We start from the raw sequence: 22,155 nt of genomic DNA, 5'->3' as shown, positions 1-22,155 counted from the left end.
TAAACTGAGCCTCAGGGAAAAAAAAAAGGGAATAAGGCATTTCACTTTTGTCTGCTTCTTAGCAAATCTTGAATTGGCAATAAACTTCTGCAACTCCAACTTTCCCATCTTTTCCCAGTCTAGCCTGTTTGGCCTGTTACAGTAACTGGTAAGCAATCTCTATGTCTTTATCTCGACTCAGAAACTTTATCATTTTGTTTTGTCCCCTGTCCCATCAAGCAGGAATAGTGAGAGAGCAGCTGGCAAGTTACCAGCCAAGGTCAACATCCCCCACATCATCCAGTGAGACTTTCCCACACTCAAACTTGCATCTTTTGCCTCTCCTTATTGCCATGTACCTGAGAAGTGCCCAGGCACATCAGAAGGCTCCATCTTCTCTGTATCCTCTGTTCAGGCAGTTGTAAATATCAGTAAAACCTGCTCTTTGCTTTTCCCATCTCTTCCCCAGCATGGAGAGACACTACTCTCCCAGTCACAGTGCCACATGCTCCACCTTCCTGACAAGCTTGGGTAGCTTCCACTGGGCTTTCTCCATTGTGGTACTCCATTTTCTTGCATTATAGAGCCCACACATGACTTTACAACTGGGGAAGGATGGTTACCCTCTTGCTAACACCCATCCCAGGAGATGGCTGGGCACAAGCACAAGTTTCTCATGAGCAATCCTAGCTCCTTCTCTGCAGAGCTGCTTCCTGGCGAGTCCACACCCAAACCAGACTAGGGCATAAATTACTTGTAACCCAGCACCAGACTTGGCAATTCTCTTTGCTGAAGTCCATGCAGTGCCTGTCAGCACATTTCTCCAACATTTCCACAGCTCTCTGTTCTTCAGCATATTGACTGCTACCCTCACTTTGGGGGGTGGTGGTGTCATTCTATTGTCCACCTGCCCTTTGCTTCCATTCATTTCAGAAGGTTCTGAGGTGGATTGAGCAGGTACCAGTATCTTGAACGCAATCAAACATGCAGCAAAGCATTTCATACAGTACTCACTGGAAACCTAAGCCCTTACCCAGAAAAAGAGAACTAAGGTGAAGAACAAAGACAACAGTTTAGCCTGATTCCTCCTGTGATTAGAGAGGCAGGACAAAAAAACCCTCTCTAAGTAGTCTCTGTGTTATAGTGGGCTCAGAACCAAGATGACCTTTGTGTGTGGCAGTAACAAAAGCCAGTGGAAGAGGCAGTGCTGGGTGATAAAAGGGAACCTCTTACACTTGGGCACACTTTAACAACCTGGACAACACAGTAAACAGCTGTTATCTTCTGCAAGGAAATGAGAAGTGGGAGAAGCAGAAATGTGACCACAACAGGACACCTGATCTCACTATTTCCCTTTTTGTCTATAAAAATAGGAAGAAAAGCAAATACAAATTTATACAGCAAATATTTTCACAAACATCAAACCCCATCAAAATTGTAGCTAGATACAACTCTTGCACTCAAAAGCTGCAGTTCCCTTTTAATAGAGATATCAATGTAGGTTTACAAAGTTAGCCAATTCCTCAAAGGTGCTGTTGGGTTATGATGATAGATCCCACAGTTGATCCCAAAGCTCTATACTACTTGGAGCCACAGCACGGAATGAAAAAAGAAAACACTGGCTACAGTACTTCAAATACTAACTTTGACAAATCAGCACTCCTCCAGTCTCACTCTTGATTCAAGTCAGTTTTAAACAGTACTGCAGCTTTTACTGCATATTTAGCTACTCAGACAGGTAGAATATTTGTAAGAGCTGCTACTGAAATAAACAACTCCTCTCTATTTACAGTAATTTCACGAATACAAGCTGCACCAATTTGACTAAGATTTTGCTCCTAAACCGGAAATGCGGCTAATAATCAGGAGCGGCTAATACAACCTCAGAAGTGCCTGCCAGAGTGCTGAGCCGAGCAGCTGCAAAGTCGGCATTTTGCGATTGTTACAAATCGCTACTCTGTTGCACCGCGGGTGGAGCCTGGCTCCCTGTAGGCAGCACGGGGGGCGGCGAGAGAGGCGGGAGAGCTCTCTTTCCTCCTCTGCCACAGCCCAGGGGAGAGACGGGGAGGGCCCGGCGCCGCCATTGCTGCGGCCCGGGGAGGAGAGGGGGGACCCGGGCCGCCCCTACCGCGGCCCGGGGAGGTGGGGGGAAGCCCGCGCCGCCATTGCTGCGGCCCGGGGAGGGGGGGGGAAGCCCGCGCCGCCATTGCTGCGGCTCGGGGAGCCGACGGGGGGTCCTCGCTGCGAACGACAAAGCGGCTTATATTCGTGTGCGGCTTATCTATGGACAAAAACCAAAATGTTTGCCAACACCCAGTGATGCGGCTTATATTCAGTGCGGCTTGTATTCGTGAATTTACTGTACATTAAAAGGCAGCCATCATATTCCCTGTGTGGTAGAACAGATGTTGCAAAAAAAAGTGAACATCTAAGAGCACAGCATTCAAAGCCATAAAATAGTCTCAAGCTTCAACTGACTGCAAAGAACAAAGAATTATCAAAATCCCAGCTCAGCCTAGCTTGTTATTATCCCAGTTTGCCATCACCTTCCCAACAATTGTCTCACATCTTTTTTTAGAGTCACAAAGATACAAACGTGAAAAACATTCATACATACGTGTGGTGGCCAAATAACATACTTGGGCCTTTCTGCACAAAGCAAAATTAATTCCTGCATCCCTTAAAAGTTCTTGTGCTGAATCGAGTTGCATTTCTGTACCAGTGTGTGCAGGATGTAGCATTATTAAAAGCTCAACACATTGCTTCAGTTTAGACACAAGTATCTGCAATTTTATATGGTAAAAGAAAGTGACACATTTGCACAGGTATGTTTATTTTCCCTGTGTTTACAGTGCATCAATTGTAATTTTAAACCATTCAGAAAGCACGATTTCATACCAATTTTACATACTTTACATCACAGTTCAACAACGTTAACACAGTTGTATCTACTAAATCAAGTGAACAAAATGGCCATGAACATTTACACTAGTCTTCTGTAAACAAGTTTTTTTTTATAAACAACAGTAAATGGAATTAACACAGATCACCATATGAAAGAGGGATAAGCTTTTCCTTAAATAAATCACTCTGTTTATAAATACTTCAATTCTCTCAATATACATTTACAGACATAGTCGATTAAAAGCTGGTTACCTACACTGTTCTTTAAAAAGAAAATGTCTAGAGATGGACCACAGTGTGTTCAATTCACCTAACATAAGAAGCAAGCATATGATTAGTAGAATGTTAAAAGTATTATTATACTTTAACCTCACTTCTGTTTGTTTACACCAACACTGAGAAGATTGTCATGTTAGGGAACTTTTACTTGAATTCCAGCAAATTACAATCGATCTTGTAGTACACATATGGGTAGTACTCCTGTTGGCTGAGGTTTAAACCTGGAATATCCATAGTTGCCTGCAAACAAAATTTTGAAACCAGTTATACTCTTACAGTTCAGACACATATTAAGAAATACATGAAATATTCACGTGTTTTGTGGAAGCAAATACGCCTGGTAAGACTTCAAGCTTAAGTCAGAACTTTGACAAATGACTAACGGTATTTTTCAAAAGTAAATACAAAGTGCTTTTTCACAATCTAAGTAGTTCTGTATCAATAATTCATATCTATTGCTACACTAAACACAAATAATCACTACTATATCTAAACACTGTTTATGACAGGAATGCTATAGGGTGCTGAATGATACAGGAAGTTACCTAAATTCAGCATCTTTAATTTTCACTTAAATTGTCTCACATCCTCTTTCCACAAAAAGGCCTGGAAATGTATTACATTCCATATAATGTTAAGAATCTTTTTTAATTCAGTTAAACTCATGGCATCTTCAGTTAACCTTTAACTATGAAAATTACTGCTTTTTAATACAAAGCAAATTAGTAGAATAAACCTCCCAACAAACCAGTTTTACACAGATGGAAATGCTGATTCCATTTTGACAATGATTCAGCCTTCTTCAGCAGAGAACTACTACGGTAACTTGCAGTCTGTATCTTTCCATCAGTACTAGGAAAGAATGCAGCACGAAATTACATGTGACTTTTGAACCAGACAGCTCTTCAAATATATTGGTTGCAACTTTAAATACCATCTGCCTTGTGAAAGTGTAAAACAGAAGCAGTATTTTTTAAGGAGATAAAATTCTCCTTAAAAATGTACTGTGAGAAAATGAAGAATATGGAGAGATACAGACTTTTAATGATGCCAGTATACTTTTTGCTTTGTTTAAACACACTAGTAGTTAAAAAGTACTTACATCAATGATAGCTGCTGCACTGCTGTCCAGATGTTTGTATAAGTCATACAGAACTTCCCTCAGTTTCTTCATTGTTTTCTTATTAGGCTGGAGCAGCATTGCCTGGAAGTTAACTGGCAAACCGTACCTGAGGAAGTCAAGTAGAAAACTATGAAAATGCTGAAATAAACCTTCTCTCATAATTCAAAGCAGAATTTTATTTTGAGAAAGAATCCTGTTGCTGAAGAGGAAATTCTGCTCATTTCTATTTTTGTAAAACCATTCTGTGTCTATAATTCATAAGGCATCAAAAAAAAGTAGAACTTCAAGTTTAAAATAACAAAACAGAAGCCCAAAGATTTTAATATAATTTTAAATCCTTGACTATTTAGCATAACTCCCAATGTTACCTGAGCAGTCAGACTAAATTTTGAACACTATCAGTTTACTTTGCATATGACACTTGGTGAACAATTTCATTTCTACTTAATCCTCCCTTCTATGGGTGTGGAAACAGTTACCAACATTACAATCAAGTTCAATTTTCTTCTTTACTCAAGTTTTGTCACCACAATAAGGCCATAGCAACATGAATGCAAGGTTATGTGATTTGTTTTCTTTTTCTCTTCTGTTTTTCTCCATTATGACAACTTATCCAAAAGGCTGAAAACACTTTGCCGACAAAGGTAGGAATGTCTTCAACTATAAAAAAATAAGTCCTTTCTTTGCAGAACAACTACAGCTGTACTTGACTAGTAACAACACTTGTGGATGGTATGAAGAAAAAAAGGAGATAAATTTTCTAGTTAGAGTATTGAGTGGTTTAATACTGAAAAGTTCAGATTACAAAGGGCATCTCTTAAAGAAAAAGCATATAATTCATAATGCCAAACTATGTTACTGAAAGCCCAAAGAGCTTTTATTCTGAACTATTCAAATTTGCCATTTAAATATAAGATGTAGTTAGTTCTTGGTACGAGCAGCTCATAAAGTAACCTAAAAATTAGCAAATATGTCTCCCTGCTAAGTACAGAGTATCTGTGACTCCCAAAGGGATAGTGAAAAGACTATCCAAGGGGAAGACAGACAATTCTCTACCTTAAATATTTCACAACTGGCAACAAGAGCTATTGCCACCAGCTACTTTTACTGCCCCAGTTTTTGCTTCCTCCTTCCCAGAAGAGCAGCATTCACATGCTTCACTTTGGTAAACCCAAGCTAATGTAAATTCTTACCAAGTCTATGAAGAAAATCACTATTCAAATCTGCCTCATTACCTTAAAACAGATTCAACAAAAACACGTAACGCTTTCACATGAATCCATGCAATGAAAGCTTCACTGAAATTAACTTTCAGCCACCGAACCAGAGGTCCCTGTAAAAGCGAAGAGAGTTTAAAAAAATAAGCTATTCAAACATCAGAAAAAGACTCAGTCCATTATGCATTTTTGAGCAGCTACTCAGTATCTGTACCATGATAATGAAAGACAATTCAAAGACAGAGTTCACTATGGACATAATGGCTCACGAGTGTTTTGATACAAAGTAAAGAGACATTTAATGAGTCTTCCCATTGTCTCTTCAGTTCCCCATCTCAGTTGCCATGATCTAACTACATTAAAGATCCTTTTAGTAATATCTGATTATGTAATTCAAACACTTGTCCATTTTCAAATTTCAAATACGATGAGCTGTACTACCAGCCCTTGGTTCAATGCAGTGAGGAGTACTTGTGCTGCAGGAAATTCAATTATCCTGGAGCAGATTAGCTGGGTGGCAGGCTGGCTACATCATGTCATCCTTACAATGCTTTCTCTGAATCACAACTTCATGAAACTTTTATGTAGCAATAGCAAGTCTTAGACATCTCACATCTCTATAACGACCAGTTTATTAAGACTTACAAACTGCTTCTTCTTGTCAGTTGACAGTCTATTCATTTCTTCTTTATCAGCTTTCATCTCTTCTTCATTGTACTGGAAGTCACGGACCATAAATCTGCATTTGGAAGTGAATAAAATCAAAAGTGCCTATCCAGACATCCTTCATAGCACAAGAGACAGAATGCACACAAAATAAACCTTACTTATATTCTCTGGCTTTGTGCTTGAAGTCATCCACTGCCTTCCTGAACAAGGTGACATTACAAAGGTAGCTGTCTTGGTCCTCAAAGAGTACACTACACAGAAAGAAAACAAACCAAGTGTCAGAATTAATCAGGTTCAAATCAGCACAGAACAGTCACACAGTACTGCATGTTGTACTTTATAGCTACAAGGCAAGACATAAATGTAGATAATTATACAGGATTTAGTTCTCAAGTTAAGCATCTCATACAGAATGTACTGACTGCTCTTAATTACTCCCTTCCATACATGATGGCGGCTTACAGTTCACATTGAGAGACTTCACCATACAAAACCACTTCATACAGTATTCATTCAAATTAAAAACTATTTAACAAAACAAGCAACCGAAGCTGGTTTAATACTGAAATACTGGACTACAGATTTATTAGAAATGTGTGTTTTCAAGAAAAATGAAATGGTTATAAAAGTACACAAATTAAAAAGATACAGGTTGGCATAAGAAAATGTTTCTTAGGCTGTAAAGATGACCCCTAGATTTACTGTTTTATTAAAAAAAAAAATTTATTTTTATTAAAATTTTTAATAAAAAATTTTATAATAAAAGTTATATTGCTTATTTTGAGGCTTTACCTAAGGAAAAAAAAGCTTGAACATATTTAGACTGTTCCTCAATGTCATACTGTCTTCAACACAATCATTATCCAACAGTTTAACAAGTTGCCTTTTCTTAAGCTAGCCCTAGGCCATGGTTTCCCAATAATTAAATAAGAATTACTAGCAGGTCTTCCACATGTGAAGTTATCCAGAGCAACTTCAGATTTTTTAACTAGCACAGGATGGCTAGTATCAGATTTGCCTGACCAAAACCTCAGTCTTTCAGTTAAAATTAACCACAAACCAATGCTTTATGCTACATGCGGACTTTATCTTTGATGTGGTTACAAAATCACTAAAGTGGTTTAATCTTGCCCACCACAGTACCTAGCACCAGCTTGATACCAGACACACAAAGAGACAAGCTGCCTTTCTTTGTACACAACAAAACCACTCAAACTTCCAGTTCTCCGTTCTTTGGAAGTTTTCAAAGAGTTCGTACAGCTTGTTTCAATTCCTGTGAATACAGACCTAAAGCTGACAGGCCAGCAGCCAGCATTTGTTGCTGGCTTTATCTCCATCACACTCCAGCTACAAGCTGAATATAACTACCAGAACTAGATTCACTTTTCAGTTCTCTTACTCTGCCCAAGTAACTTAAGTTCGATAACTTTGTTACCCCTAGAGTTCATTTGAATCTTTCCTCAATTATTTGATCAGATAAAGCTTTAAAGTTAGACATACTGACAGGTTTTTGACCAATCTTCAAAATTCAAAGTCTTTCTAGATAAAGAGTACTCCTGAAACACAGCACATGCAAATATGAGATTTAGCATTTAACAACTTACTTGCTGGAACGTGGTACAACCATCTCTGCTAGTGTTTCATACTGCTTAACCCAGTCATTGTAATTTAACCTAGAAAATACGCAGGTTATTGTTGACTTTTAATCTGAGATTAATGGATCAAGTTTTTTTCTTAAAGGTAAAAACATTTAATCATAACATCTTCCATCTCATGTACAGGTCATCAGAAATAAGTAAGACTCCAGAAACTCAGTTCTCTTCATGATGTTTTTATAATTACTGATAAACTACAGTGATAACAAAAGTAGCATATTTTCAGTCTTCATGTCAGTTTACAACAGGAAAATTTTTTAAATCAAGAACTATGAAATTGAATAATCATTATGCATAGATCTCAGGGGACCAAATGGAATATTAACTGGTAAGGTTAATCAGAATTTCCTCATGCAACTCTGGTTTTTGAGCAGAGGAATACTTCTTCCACAATTATATACAGGTTCTCTAGAGTCCTGCACTTGCCTGAAGGACTGGGAATTCTGGAAACCCTGCCTTTCTGTAGTTGGTTGTCAAAAGGTTCCATCCTTTCAACAGCAAAAACAAGTCAAAGAAAAATAACAGCTCAGATATTCTAACCACCTGCTTTCTGCTAAAGCCTGCAAAACTGCTTTTCCTTCACCAGAGCTTGACACATGACAGACTCTAATGGTTCTGGTGGTAAAGAGAGCCAGGGAGCTTTTAATAAATTAGCTCTCTTTGCTTGCAGCTCCAGAAAGACAGTCAAGGGCCATTTTGTTATTTTATAACAGTTTTCTTGGGCATCTGTATCACTTTTCTTGGCCAGGGGAAAACATGAGGTTTCTGTTATTCAAACATTTCAAATAAGAACAGCCTGTTCCCCAGCAGGCCTTTGACACAATGTAAGCAGGGTTCCAATGGCAGAGACAAACTAAAATCAGTGTTCAGGCAATCTAAAAACACGTATAGCAAAACAGTAAAGAGTTCACTCACTACGGGGTGAAAGTTGGCATAGTCCTAATCAGGATAATTTAATGATTAAGCTTTCTAATGTAAAACAAGTCATGTTTTTACTCAGCACATATTTTCATAAGGACACCACCTGGAACATGAATAGTCATAGCAAACACTGAATAAGACATAAATCTAATCTCCAGTTTCATCAAAAAATTCATGAGCACTCAGCAGTCCTTATGAGAAGTTTTTGTGAATAAAGGAATGCAGGCACAGAGGCTCACTTATCCCTCCTGAGCATCTTAACAGTTCTGTTTGCTCATCCAGGAAAACCCCAAGTAAATTCGTATGTCATTCTTACAGTATTACAGGGTTGTGAGATCTGTTATGTGATTAATATTTCTTATTGTATTCTGCTCTTGGATGAATATACTTACTTCGGCACAATCACTAATAATGTGACCAAATATTCTGAATCAAGTACAAAGTCTTCTTTCTTTACAATATCAGCAAGACTTCTGGTTAGCAAGCTTCCCCTGCAGAGAAACAAAGACAGTCAGAACAATTAGATGTTTAAGAACTGAATTTGTCTGGATAACAGTTTCCAGTGATTGATAATATAGCATTCTCAAAAATACATTTTACCTACATAATTGCTATTAGCAGAGCAAACAAAATGTCCTTATATGCATTTTATATCTCACTGACCAAAGAAACTGAAATTTTTATCAGTAGGTCCACTGCTGCATGTCATTTCCATATTCCAAATATGTCACATTTAAGTGGCCAGCTTTTCTTTTTAAAAGTTATTTAGAACCACAAGAACCATTAAAACCATTAACTGTGGACTCCAGTACATGGAGCCTCAGAGCTATAACTAACCTAGTACAGATCAACGTACAGAACATTAATAAAAACTTAAAGCAGTGTATTTCCTCATATCCATAAAGACCAAGAATGCCCATAGGTTTAATGACGTTCATCTCACAAAGTGCCATGGCTTAGCACAGAAATTGTGCCTCACTCCTTAAACAGCTTGTCACATATTGTCATTGGCCAGCAGCCAATGAATCAGCCAGCAGGTTTGTGTCGTTCATGTAATGGCAGGGTTCAGGCACATTCATCAGCCACATTTGCACGGAAGAAAACTACTGTACCTCAACTGCACTTGAGATAATCATCACATGTACGTGACAAGACAACATGCAGTCCTTGTTTAATTTATTATCTGCCTGTATACAACAGCTGTATCTGCTGCTAAATTCCAAATGAAGAAAACCAGTTAAGCTGAAGTGAAGGAAAGACTTTCGGATTCAGACAGGTTACCTATGTAGCAGTGTTACACACCACTAATAGGAAGCTCCTCTCAAAAGTTCCAGCAATTTATGCTATTTGTACATGCTTTTGTGATTTCTCAATTGCTTTTCAGTCACAAATAAATTAACACCAACCAGACAGCTGGTAAAAAAAGTGCTTTTATGACAGCTGCTCTTCAAGACTGATAAAACACCTCATAAAAGCATTAAGTTTAGAGTCTGTATCACTCCACATTTTATTAAGTTTTCATGCTTAGATACTGTTCCTGCATCAGCAAAAAAAAAATACAACTTACGCATTCTTTCTTTCCAAATTCTGAAGATTCCCTTTCAGATTATTGTATGCTGAGGCTCTTGCTTTTAGATCATTGTCAATCTGGTTTACTCCCTGAAAAATTAAAAGAAAAGGAACTGTGTTTAAAGAACTAGAACTTATGTTCAGCTTGCCACTGCTGCTCAAGTAATCCTGGAGGATGGATTTGAGAAGGATGCCCTCATTAGCACATTTATCAAAAATTATTCATTCCCAGCTAGACAACCTGGCAGGAAGTGGAAGAATACAAAACAAATTAAGCACTTCAGTACATCTTAAACTGCCAACCATACTCATACTGGCATGTACCCTATCCAAAGAAGTGTTTTAAAATCAGTGCACTCAGTAGCAGCTGGGTAACTGAAAGAAAGTGGCACAGTGCTGGTCTGGCATTGTAATGCTGCCTACTCCTTCACTGCCTCCTCACTGCAGGATGTGGGGGTACAAGCATGAAAAAATACCCAGGAACAAGTTTCTGAACACTGTCAAGAGACTCTCCCTTTAGTCTGGACTTAGATCACTGATAAAACATTTTGTTTGCATAAAACACTTCAACTTGAAGATCCAGGTGTGATTTTGTTTCCACTAAATAAAACTCTCTTAAAAGCAAGTCACTTAAATAGTGACCTTGTTTATGATAACAACTAAGTTGGATTTTCTGTAGCAGGAAGTTATCAAAAAAGCCTGTTGGTTTCATGTGGCAACACACTAACAGCTTGCACCTTTAGAGAAATCCCTTACACAAAATACTCTGAAAATGACAAAATGAAACAGACGAGTACTTTAGGCTATTTAAATCCTTTGACTGATACAACCTTTATCAAAGCAACACACAGAACCTTTCAGCAGGTGTCACACAACGCATATACCAGCATGAAAGCTTTTTAATACTACATGAAGTAACACCAGTACCTTTTTTTTTACATCTAGAAGAGAGCATATGGGGAAAATTAATCAGAAGATATTAAGCTAGTACCTTTGTGCATTTCAGCTCCTCCCCAGACTGACAACCCTCTGCCTTTTCCAAGGATCAAGACTTTCAACAACAGCCTAACACTGCGTTATTAATGACAAAACCCAAAAACCTTCGATACCAAACACTGCCTTCACAAACCAGTTCCATTCAGCATTTCCTAATTGACAGTACTCTAATTGCTTTCATTTGTAGAGTCAGTAGTCTCTTAAAAGATGACTGCTTAGACAAAAAACCTGCTACTGCTGCACTGACTGAAATTTATTGTGCAAAACAACCAGCTTTGCTTCCTACTGAATGTTAGAGAATACAGAATCAGAGACCTCAATGCCACAACAGAGGTCTTGAAAATAAATTTTTATAAAATTACCAAATGAAGCAAGAATACAAACTTCCTTTTGCAAGTAGGATTGGTGAATAACTCACAAAAGTCATTGCAAAAGGAAGCAGACTCACGGTATTGCTAAGGAAAGTGTCAGTCTAATGCAGTGAGTCTATTTCTACACACACCAATCCCAGATTTAAACCACTTGGGTAGCCACTGGCAGTGTGAGTGTCTTGTAGCCACACAACCCAGCAGCAGCACTTCAATGCATGCCTGGGTTGCTGAAAAGGTGGGACTAGGGCACTAAAAAACATTGAGGTTGTCTCCTTGCATAAGCCTGATAACTAATTTCAAATTTTAAGAATGACTTGATTAAGTGACAGCACTCACATAGCATAGATGCCACCTCCAAAGTCTTCTCTACTGACACTGGGGTCACAAAACTTCTGAAAGTGAAAAGCTGAAAAAACCTGATGGATAGTTTCAGCAGATATAATTTTATTTTTAATGTTTCTAACCCTACTGTAATTTCTCCTCAACTGACAAATATCCCACTGCAACTGCCATTACTCATTTTGACAGATATCAGAATCTGCTGCCTGAGTGAATGAGGATGATATAAAACCATACTGGAAAGGTAGCAATTCATGATATGACAAGCTTTTCAAATTATTTAACATCAACATGTTAACAGGCTTCACAGATTTTAATTAATGTAGCTCTATCAATTTTCCTGTATCTTCACTTTGGCACATGATTACATGAAGATTTTATCATTGTCAGGACTCTTTTCTGCCTTGGGACAAAACTGCTCCAAGTCCTGTGATATGATCTCCTAGGGGGTCATTTTGATAAGAGCATAAGACATCTTCAGTCATCTTCCTTCTCTACTTTATGGACACACATCTATAGCTCACAGTTGAAAATATTTTATAAACTACTTGAAACCAGATTCATGACACAGGTGTCCTGAAGTTGTCCCTATAGAATACAGACACAGCTAAAGATGAAGAGAAATGGAAACCCCCAACAGGATGACTCAGGCTGAACTCCAGCAGACGTGCATTGACTATCCAACCTAATAGGTCAATGAGGTCCCTAAAGTAGCTATAGAATGTAAGACAGTTAAAGCTCAGGTTTCTAGAGTACAACTTTGTTGAAGTAGATTATTTATCAAACAAACTCCAGGACACAGAATAACATACACTGACTCTTTGATCATTTTCAATAAAGGGCATATCTCTTCATGTCCTTTGTTTCTTTTTCAACAAATTTAATTTCTGCAGAAACAAGTGCTGTACTATAACAGCTGTAAAAAGTTCAGTGATTCATTTTGGTACCTTCTTCTGAAGAAGCAAATATTATGTACTAGTGTCATATATTAAGATTCTCATTTTATATCTGTGAGATATTTTTAATATGCAAATCTCCAGATCTGTAAGACAGCCAGACATCCTACAACAAAAGGCCACACTGTGCAAGTTTTCCAGGAATACTTACTAAATGTAATTTGTGAAATAAATTCAAGATACAGTGGTAGTCCCAAAGAACATATCAAAAATGAAAGTACCAATTGCATTCTCAGTCAGCTTTGTACCATATATTAAGATTTTGTAATCTCTGAAAAAAAAATAATGTAATATTTTCAGGAATCTGCAGTTATAGCAAAGCACAAGTCTGCCAATACTTACCCCATCCCAACCTCATTATAGTCCCTATACACCCATCACCAAAGACTACCTCTACAGGTACCCAGCACAGCCTCTTTTTTCCAAGTTATGTATTTCCAGTTAGTAAAACAGGCAGTTCCAACAGCCAGTTTCCAGATCACAGAAAACAGGGAAAGGGGAAAAAAAACAACCTGAAGAGGATGGGAAATCTTAGAGCAAGGGTTGCCTACAGAGAACTCTATCTAAATCAGCCAGTCACTGCTGAGGATCCTGTACAGACTCACAAGCAAGTACAATGCAAATGAAACCCTCTGTGTATGAAACGCTTTGCCAAAGTAAAGATGAGGAAACACATGACAACTCTCAAATGAGTTTCCTTTACATCTAACAATGAAGGCTTATTTCTCCCCTCACAACTGAGTGCCATGGTTTTCAGAATGCAAATAAGTTCCCTGGTTCACTGCTAACAGCCCACAAGGTTTGAGAACATCAGACAAACAATATGCTAGTACAGCAAAACTGAAATGTAAACATCATTTCTTGGCTACTTAATTGTTAGCTCAGTGATCCTAGGAAACAAAAATCAGCAAAGACAGCATGATGGCCTTTCAGGGAGCATTCTCCAAATCTAGCCACATCCTAATGTATTTCTGTGGTCACTATCTGCTAAAAAGTTCACTACTATTGTTACCTGACTAAAACAGACAAATTGCTTTGAGAGCAAATTTTGTGCATAAATATCTCAAGTTCAAATAGGGAAGTTTTATAAAACAAATTACCTTACCTTTCCAATAATTTCTGAAATATTCTTCAAGGATTGCTTGATTGGGTATTTGGCCATATCCCATTGGAACCTTGTTACATAGGTGACCAAGTCAACTAAAATTTTAAAGAACTTTGTTAAGATTGACAATAAAAAGACTACTGTTTTATATTCTATGTAGAGCTGCTGTGACAGTAGAGAACTGTAACAGACTAGACCTTCCCATTTGTGGACCCCTCTGCTAAAGAAACTTGAAAATAAAGAAGTTGTAAATTATCCATGACCTCTGCCTTCCGATACTGGTTTCTCCACCTCTGTAGACCATAAATGACATTTACTACCAAGTCAAGAATGGTTGGAGAACTACAGACAAGAGCAAATACTTTTTGCTCTGTATGAAAAATGGGCGGGAGAAGGGAAGGTTATGATGGCAAAAAAAAGGCGACAATGACCATGCAGCTCACCTGAAGTGACAGGTTTGTACAGCTGTCTACAAAAGACACTACTCCAAGCTCTTATCCACTATTACTAGCCTCTCTTGCATCAATACAAGCTGTGATAACTCTATTAAATGGCTTTGAAAATAAAATATTGGTTCAGAGAAAAGTGCAGCTCTTGACTGGAACAAAATGCACGCTGGCACCCCCAAGTCCTTCTTGGCAGGGCTGCTCTCGATCCGTTCATTCCTCACCTGTACTGACACTGAGGGTTACCCTGACCCAGGTGCAGCTCCTTGCTCTTGGTCTCCTTGTACCTCAGTAAGTTTCAGGATCATTGCCTTCCCTTCTACAGTTTTAGGATACTTTAGGATATCAAAGCTAACACTTTACCTCCATTAGCCAGAAGATTCTCCTGAACTTTATCTTTACTGTCTTCTAGAACATCAGCCATATATTGGGCCACCTTCTTTACAACACTGAAAAATGAAAAATAAAGATATATAAACAAACAAACAAATCAACTCCAAACTTATTTGAGAAATACTACTAATAAAACTGATTTTAAACTGTCTGAGATTGGATCAAACAAGGATGATGACTGCTCTACATTCAGACTTTCTGAGAGCACAAGCTGGGCTCAGTATCTGAAAGAGACCAAGCTCTCAGAAGTATTCATTTAAATTTCATTTAAAATCTCTACTGTTGCTACTCCAGTTCTCAACAAGGTGAGTCTAGAGTTCCCTCACATTGGTGTTGACTTCAAGTGTAATGTCTCTATATTGCAAAATTTTTTAAAATCTGTTGTACTTCCAAAATTCTAACTCCCTTCTGGAAACAGATTGAGAGTTAGAAGTCAACAGAAATCCAAGCTAAACACAAGGCAACCCTGACAATGCAATCTGACACTCAAGACCTGCCCTCTTAACTGAAAAGTCATGTATAATATTATTCACATGTGCCAGGCCAAATAGTTCCCTTTTCTATTCAAAAATCTCTACATAAGAAATTTCTTTCCTTGAAACAGAAGATGGATCCATGTGTTCTGCTTATGTGAAATTTTGCTTCTTTTGCTCAAACTCACTTTCAAAAGGCCATTAGTTTCTTCAAAATGAGTAGGTTTTGCATTTTAATACTAATACTGTTTAAGCATTTCTATGGATTATGAAATTGCATGGTCACTTTCTCAAAGTGTGTAAACAGTATTCCTGCTAAATGAACAAGCTTTTACTTCATTTCATCACCACTTCCTGCACCTGTCAGGCTCAGTTCTTAACAAGTCTCCAGGACCCAGCACCACACAGCACTACTATAGGGAGAACCATCATCCATCAATGCATAATGTTCCACTATTCCATAACAAGTTCAGATTATTTTTCTTTTTTCAAGAATAGATACAGTGAAAACCAGCATCTTGGCTTTCTTAAATCTTAGCTTGCTGACTGCCTGCAGAGGATCACTGTGATACAAAAGATGCAGAAAATAACCTGTGTATTACTAGGACTCAGCAAACCATCACCTCATTATTCTAACGATTTGCATCCTAGTAAAAATCAACTGTTACCTCTCCACGAATGCATCCAGTTTAGCCAGCTCATCTGACAAACCAACCAAAACATCCAGTGTGCCAACCTAGAAGCAAAGATCAAAATGCATTAGCAGATGTATATAAACATAGAAAAATAAAACCAGCTAACAGTAAAAACTACATCTCCCAGCAAGTATCTCTGCAGAATTACATAAAATGCTGGACTCTAATATTTCAGACATCTTGATTTACCAAAGTCACAATGTGTTTCATTTGTTAGATACCCCCTCTCAAAGAACAACAGGATGAGATCTAACTCACTCATTTGTGCTCAATTTCAGTTCTGCAATCCAGCCATCAAAAGTATGTTAAAACAATGTCTACACTATGAATTTGCTGTACTTTTCACAAGGCACTGGCTTCAGCATTTAATTCATTACTTTAGATCAAATGTGAAACTTCCCTGATCAGGATCTCGCCACTGGAGGTAACCTGGACATTGAAAAGTTTGGTGATACAAGAGTACTGCAGTAGTTAGACCAACAAGAGCCTGGAATTTTTGCATCTTGGGTAATAAAATATCTAGCTTGTCTACAAGCTTTCATTCTTTCTTTCCTTCTCCTCCAGAAAACACTTTCTTCCCTAATTTTGTGTACCTAGAGTACACATTTCTTGGTGAAATACTACAGGGCATAAGTGAATCTTCTGTCTAGCCAAGATGCTATTAATATTTAGCATATTTCTAGCCTAGCATCTATTTTCTAGATATAGTTGACCACTCAAATTCACATTATCCCTTTTCTGTTTAGCCTTGAAGCAGAAAGGAGGAGTATTACTTAAGAAACATCACTACCAAATGACTTTCCATGCCCCACCATCTTGTGGGCCACAAGCAGAATCAGGAAGCTCATTTTAACTAGTCACTTACCAGTCTCAGGACAAGCAAATGCTTAAGCAGTAAGACTGCTGTTCAGTGAAGACTAAACCACTGTTTCAATGACTTTTAACTAAAGGATCTCACTGCTTAAACAGCTTCACCATGTCCACAGAAGTGAGACTATTTCCCACTGTATATAAGGTATTTTCAGCTTCTGCCCCTTTTAGGAAGCAGAGCAGAACAATTGTTTCTAATCCTGATGGGCCCCAACACTTTTCAGCAATAACTCTTCTAAATGCTGCAGGCACCCCACAGCTTGAAAGCCATCCTGACTCATGTCCAAGGATGTTATGGGAAGAGACAGACATTTTTTCTAGTCCCTATTCTAACTGAGGACACTCCAAATGTGAATACAAGTTACAGCAGTTGGAAGATTTTAAAAGGCACACTGAAGCACTTTGTGCCCTGGGCTCATTCCTTAGCAGAGAGAGGAAAAAGGCATTACGCCACCTGAACTTGATCCACTCTGTAGACAAAGACTGATGGGGTTTTTTCCTCAATTTTGTAAGTTTTGATGAGCTTTCAGTACATTAAACTGAGCTCCAAATTCTTGTTCAAGAAACATTCAGGCATCAGGATAGACCTTTCTAAATGAATTTACTGGCTCATAACTTTTCCATATCCAGATGATTGTATTAAACCAAGATTAACTACTATCACATTTTGATACTATTTGCTTCTCAATGAATAGTTCAAACAGATTTTTTTTCCATTTTCCACAACACATTGGCAGGTCACACTGAAATGCTCAGCCAGAGATAAACCACTGCTCCAATGCAAGAATGTTACTTCTGGATGGAGAATAGGCAGAGCAGCTGTTTGATCAATTCCTGTATTTTAATTTGAGCCTTTTCATTGTATCTCAAACAGAATAGGAACAGGAAATTCAGAAGGGAAAAAAATATTTTAATTTGACAAAACAGTGAAAGGAAAATCTCAATAATCAGACATCAGTTCCTATTTTTCTTCTTCAAGTAACTGCTACCACTATGAGATCAAGACTACCATCCTCAGAAAAAAAACTGCTTTATTTGCTGAAAGAACACAGGCTGCTGAATCTTGAAAACTTACAGAATGAACAACAACTAACTTAGAAATTCAGAAAAAAAGAGAACTGTTGTCTGAATTATTTCTTAGATCCACACACAAACATCAAGAGAAGTCAGTTGTTCTCTCTAAAACATCTGCAAGTTTTAATCTAGAGAAACAAAGATGATATAGAACAAACACACTTGTTAGGACATGACACGGGGTTTGCATACCTTCAAGTCCGGAATATTGAACTTTGAATTAATAGAAAGATTGTTATGTTTTGTAGTTGCTGCATGTAGCTTCTCCCATGTCTGTTGACAGGTTTTTTCCCCAGGAGCAGAAATCAGCCAAAACTCTGTCATTTTTGTGCCTTTATCTTGATGTTTATTGATTCTGAGGATAAAGGCAAGATGCTAGCAGAAGGGAAGCAAGGGAAAGAAGAAAAAATATCTGCCATTAATACATCAGTCAAAGCTTTGCCTGAAGAAAAACATTTCATTCCCTATTACTAAAGTGCAGTTCCAGTCACTGTAAGAGATTTTACCAGGAGTACCATGTGGTTTCAAGTTATTTTTTTTTCTATCTTCCAAATCACATTTACACAGTTGGAAAATCTTTTTAAACTTCACATCCCGTACGTTAAAGCAGACCGAGTTTGCAACATTAGCACCTTTCAACTGTAATTTCACAGAAAGATAACAAGCAAACAATCTATCTGAAAATAAATCATATAAAACATGACCTAAATTATATTTTTACAGCTATATACATTTTCCAGCATCTGTACAACAGACAACTCTTTCCAAAAACATCAGAGAAACAAATTAAAAACCAAACAAATTTCAACTCTGCCATACATTTTCCAATACCTTTTCACATTAGGACAGTGTTTTAAAGTAAATAAATGCCTTAAATTCTTTAAATGCAATAAGATCTGGTTTATTCTCAAGTAAAGAAGCTTCTCCTGGCAGCTAAAAATTTACACAAACGAGAACACTTTCTAGTCTTGATAGCTCTTATCACTTCAGACCATCAATAAGATCAGACACACTGGCATTAGCCAGGAAACTGTTGGTACTAAATACAAATGATGTTGGCTTACTTTGCAGACAAGCTCAGGAAGTTAAGAGTACATGTGTGCCTTTGTGACTAAGAAGCAGAAGTTGGTTGAGAGTTACTGGTTGTTTTTAACAAGAGAATGAAGAACAAAATCAAAGTGTACCTTGACAGAATCTAAATGTCAAATTTTGATATCTGCAGCTCTGAATGAGTAGGGACTAACCTACATTTCACAAGCACAGACTACAGTACTCAATTTTTCTGAGGGAGAACAAATCAAATGCTACATTTGTTAGAACTACAATGTGGTAGCAAACTTTGCCCAAAACAACACACATAGGTCCTTCATCTGTGTATTCATTCTAGAGGTAATAACTTATCAAGGGTGCTGAAATTCCAAGTAAGAGAAAGGCCTGCTTGCTGGTTCTTTTGCTCAGCTACTCAGGAAGCCTAAAGCTGAAGCTTACCAGCGATTAAATTACTATCATGAAGCAGAGCCTGGCATAGCAGCCATCCCCCTTGGACTTAAGGGGCCTTGCTTCCAGCAGGAGATGATGACACCCAGCTCCTGAGGCCTCAATAGCACCCACTCCGTGACACTGGCACTGCAGCACCAGGCACAGCACAGCAGGGCCACAAACCCAAATGCAGACAATGCCAAGGCAGGTACAGGCAACTGAGAAATCAGAATATTCACAAGAACAGACACACAACATCAGTTATCACCATGCCACAGGGCTTCTGTTTAGTGTCTACTTATTATCGATAATTTGGAACAAAACAAAATTTCCTCTTACTCAGACTACTATGATGCATTATCTTCCTTAGTGCACGCCACACTTAGTGCAGGAGAGGTTTTCCTACACTCCACTGAACTCTGGCCCTATAAAAGGCACAGCCAAATTTACAGTAAACTTCACCTCTCAAAGCGTTGAAGCTTTAAACTGTTTTTGTCTGGATTTGACTAGACCAGGACTAGAAAAAGCGTTGGAATAAATGTTGGATAAACAAAGTAGGTGGTGGCAGCAGCAACTTTCAAACACCCAAGTAAAAGACAGAAAAGCAATAACACAGAAATCCAGAATCCTGCTCTGTAAGACACAGGGAACATTGCATTCTCATGTTTTCCATAAACACCAACACTCTCTAAAGAATATTTAAAAGTGTCCAGAAGTGGCACAGGAGGAACAGTTCCCAGGAATCATTAAGTCACCATACTCCCCTTCCTCCCTCACCATTTTTTGTCTGTGTGGCTGGCTTTCCTGAAGCCCTTCTCCATTTCTAACAGTCATGGGAAGGAAGATTATTTCCCATTTCAGGTAAAATGGAGGCATTATCAAATACACACAAGGGAACAAAAAGTTTGATAGAAGAGTTTTAAGTCTTTTACATGAAGGGGCTTGAAATCAGAACAATGGAGAATACCAAACAAGAAGTGAAGAAAGGAGAAGTGCTACAGAATGGTTTGAAAAACAGATACAAATACTGGTCAGACAAAAAACACATACAGACCAACCATAAAATGAAAACCAAGCAAATTAAAGAACCACAGGATAAAGCAGGAAATACCATAAAACCTAGAACAAGCAATAATAATGGGTAGCTTGTTCATACTATGTACTTCCACGACCAGGACTTTTTGGCGATGTACACTGTTTCATCCCTATGTTATTTGGAAAATGGATTTCCAAAGAACAGTCTTTCATGCAGTATACTAAAATCTAAAATAAAACTTATGAACAAGTGTTTCCAGTGCTGTACCCAGAAAAACATACAGTGATGTCAAAACAGAATCTCAACTACGGCATTGCACTTCTCAAAAAAAAAAAAAAAAAAAAAAACAGGGCAAGGGGCAGGGGAGAATTACTTCTATTTATCTCAATAGGAAACCTCAATTTACTGATGCGACTTAGCACTAAGTCCCCAAGGTGCCACTTCTTCAAGTTCGCTTCCAGAAATCACTTCTGCCGCTTGGCCTCCACATTTCATAAACAGAAGCGGCCACATGAGGAAGCCGGGGAGATTGCGCCGCGGGGAGTCCCCACGCCTGTGCGGAGGCGACCTGGGGCTGGCTCCGGGAGCGGGGGACGCTGGCCTCGCTCCCCACGGAGCCACTGACCCGGATCACAGGGATTACATGTCAGCTCCCACAGCCCGGCAGGGCCGGCTCGGGCTCCCCGGGCCGCACTGTCCCCTCTCCCTCCCCGATGTAAACACCGCAGCGGCGGCCCCGCGGCCCGGCAGATCCCCGGAGAGCCCCGGTACCGCCGGGCCCGGCCGGTGCTGCGCTTCATGCCAGGCCCCGCGCGGCCCGGCGCCGGGGCAGGCCGTGCGCCGGGAGAGGCCGGAGCGCTGCGGTAACCGCTCGGGGCAGCCCAGACACTCGTCCTCGCTTCCGTCCCTCCCTCCCGCCCGTCCGCGCCGGGCCCGGCTCCCCCGTTACCGTCACTGCTCCATCCCCGGCGCCGCCGCCCGCTCACCCGCCGGTGGGTCACGTGACCCGCGGTCAGCTGACGCCGCCGCAGCGCGGGGCACGAGGGGCGGGAGGCGGCGCTGTGACGTCAGCGGCGCAGTGACTGCCGGGGGAGCTGGGGCCGCGGGTTCGAGGCCCGGTCCGGCACCATGGCTGCCCTCCTGCGTGCCCCGGTGCTGGGGCTAGCCCGAGCACCGCAGGGCACCGGCTGCCTCAGGGTCCGGGCCACTTCTGATTAGTCTGGGCTTGATTAGGGAATTGGTGTGAAAACCACATGTGGCTCAGGGCGGCCGCTGTCAAGAAGGCTTTGTACGATTCTGCCCTTAGGGCAGAGAAGAGTGGTTGGGTTTGAAAGCGTGTGTTTGTTCTTGCTGCGGCCAGTAGATTTTCCTCAGATTACAGAAACGCGGGGTCAAGGAAACGTTTAGACTGGAAAAGTCCTGTAGGATTGTCCACCACGTAGAAAACCAGACTGTGCCACTGAGTGCCACCTCCAATTTATCCTTGAGCACCTCTGGGGCTGGCGGCTCCCTGGGCCTGGGCAATCCATTCCAGTGTTAATTCACTCCTCCTGTGAAGGAATTCCTCCTAATGTCCAACCCCAACCTCCCCTGCACAGCTCGGGGC

General features: G+C 39.6%; 1 protein-coding gene across 1 annotated transcript; it reads right to left on the bottom strand.

The window, feature by feature from the left end:
• Positions 1-2,791: 2,791 nt before the first annotated feature.
• ATP6V1C1 (ATPase H+ transporting V1 subunit C1) lies at positions 2,792-21,587 on the bottom strand. The gene is made up of 13 exons (XM_033073577.2): positions 21,499-21,587; positions 18,227-18,409; positions 16,064-16,131; positions 14,893-14,978; positions 14,084-14,178; positions 10,315-10,406; positions 9,140-9,238; positions 7,776-7,844; positions 6,330-6,422; positions 6,148-6,241; positions 5,521-5,618; positions 4,265-4,391; positions 2,792-3,402 (listed from the first exon to the last, which is right to left on the bottom strand). Exons 2-13 carry the CDS (start codon positions 18,356-18,358, stop codon positions 3,307-3,309), a joined length of 1,149 nt encoding a protein of 382 aa, XP_032929468.1. The 5' UTR covers positions 18,359-18,409; positions 21,499-21,587; the 3' UTR covers positions 2,792-3,306.
• Positions 21,588-22,155: the final 568 nt, after the last annotated feature.

Source organism: Catharus ustulatus, chromosome 1 (assembly GCF_009819885.2).
Source record: "Catharus ustulatus isolate bCatUst1 chromosome 1, bCatUst1.pri.v2, whole genome shotgun sequence".
NCBI classification, from domain to species: domain Eukaryota; kingdom Metazoa; phylum Chordata; class Aves; order Passeriformes; family Turdidae; genus Catharus; species Catharus ustulatus.
This window is presented reverse-complemented; position numbering and strand designations above follow the sequence as displayed.

Coding starts and splice junctions, on each gene's coding strand:
- ATP6V1C1 (XM_033073577.2), bottom strand. CDS start 18,358: ATGACAGAGTTTTGGCTGATTTCTGCTCCTGGGGAAAAAACCTGTCAA. Junction 6,242..6,329: donor CACAAAGCCAGAGAATATAA/GTAAGGTTTATT, acceptor TTCCAAATGCAG/ATTTATGGTCCGTGACTTCC. Junction 4,392..5,520: donor TTTGTTGAATCTGTTTTAAG/GTAATGAGGCAG, acceptor TGACTTCCTCAG/GTACGGTTTGCCAGTTAACT.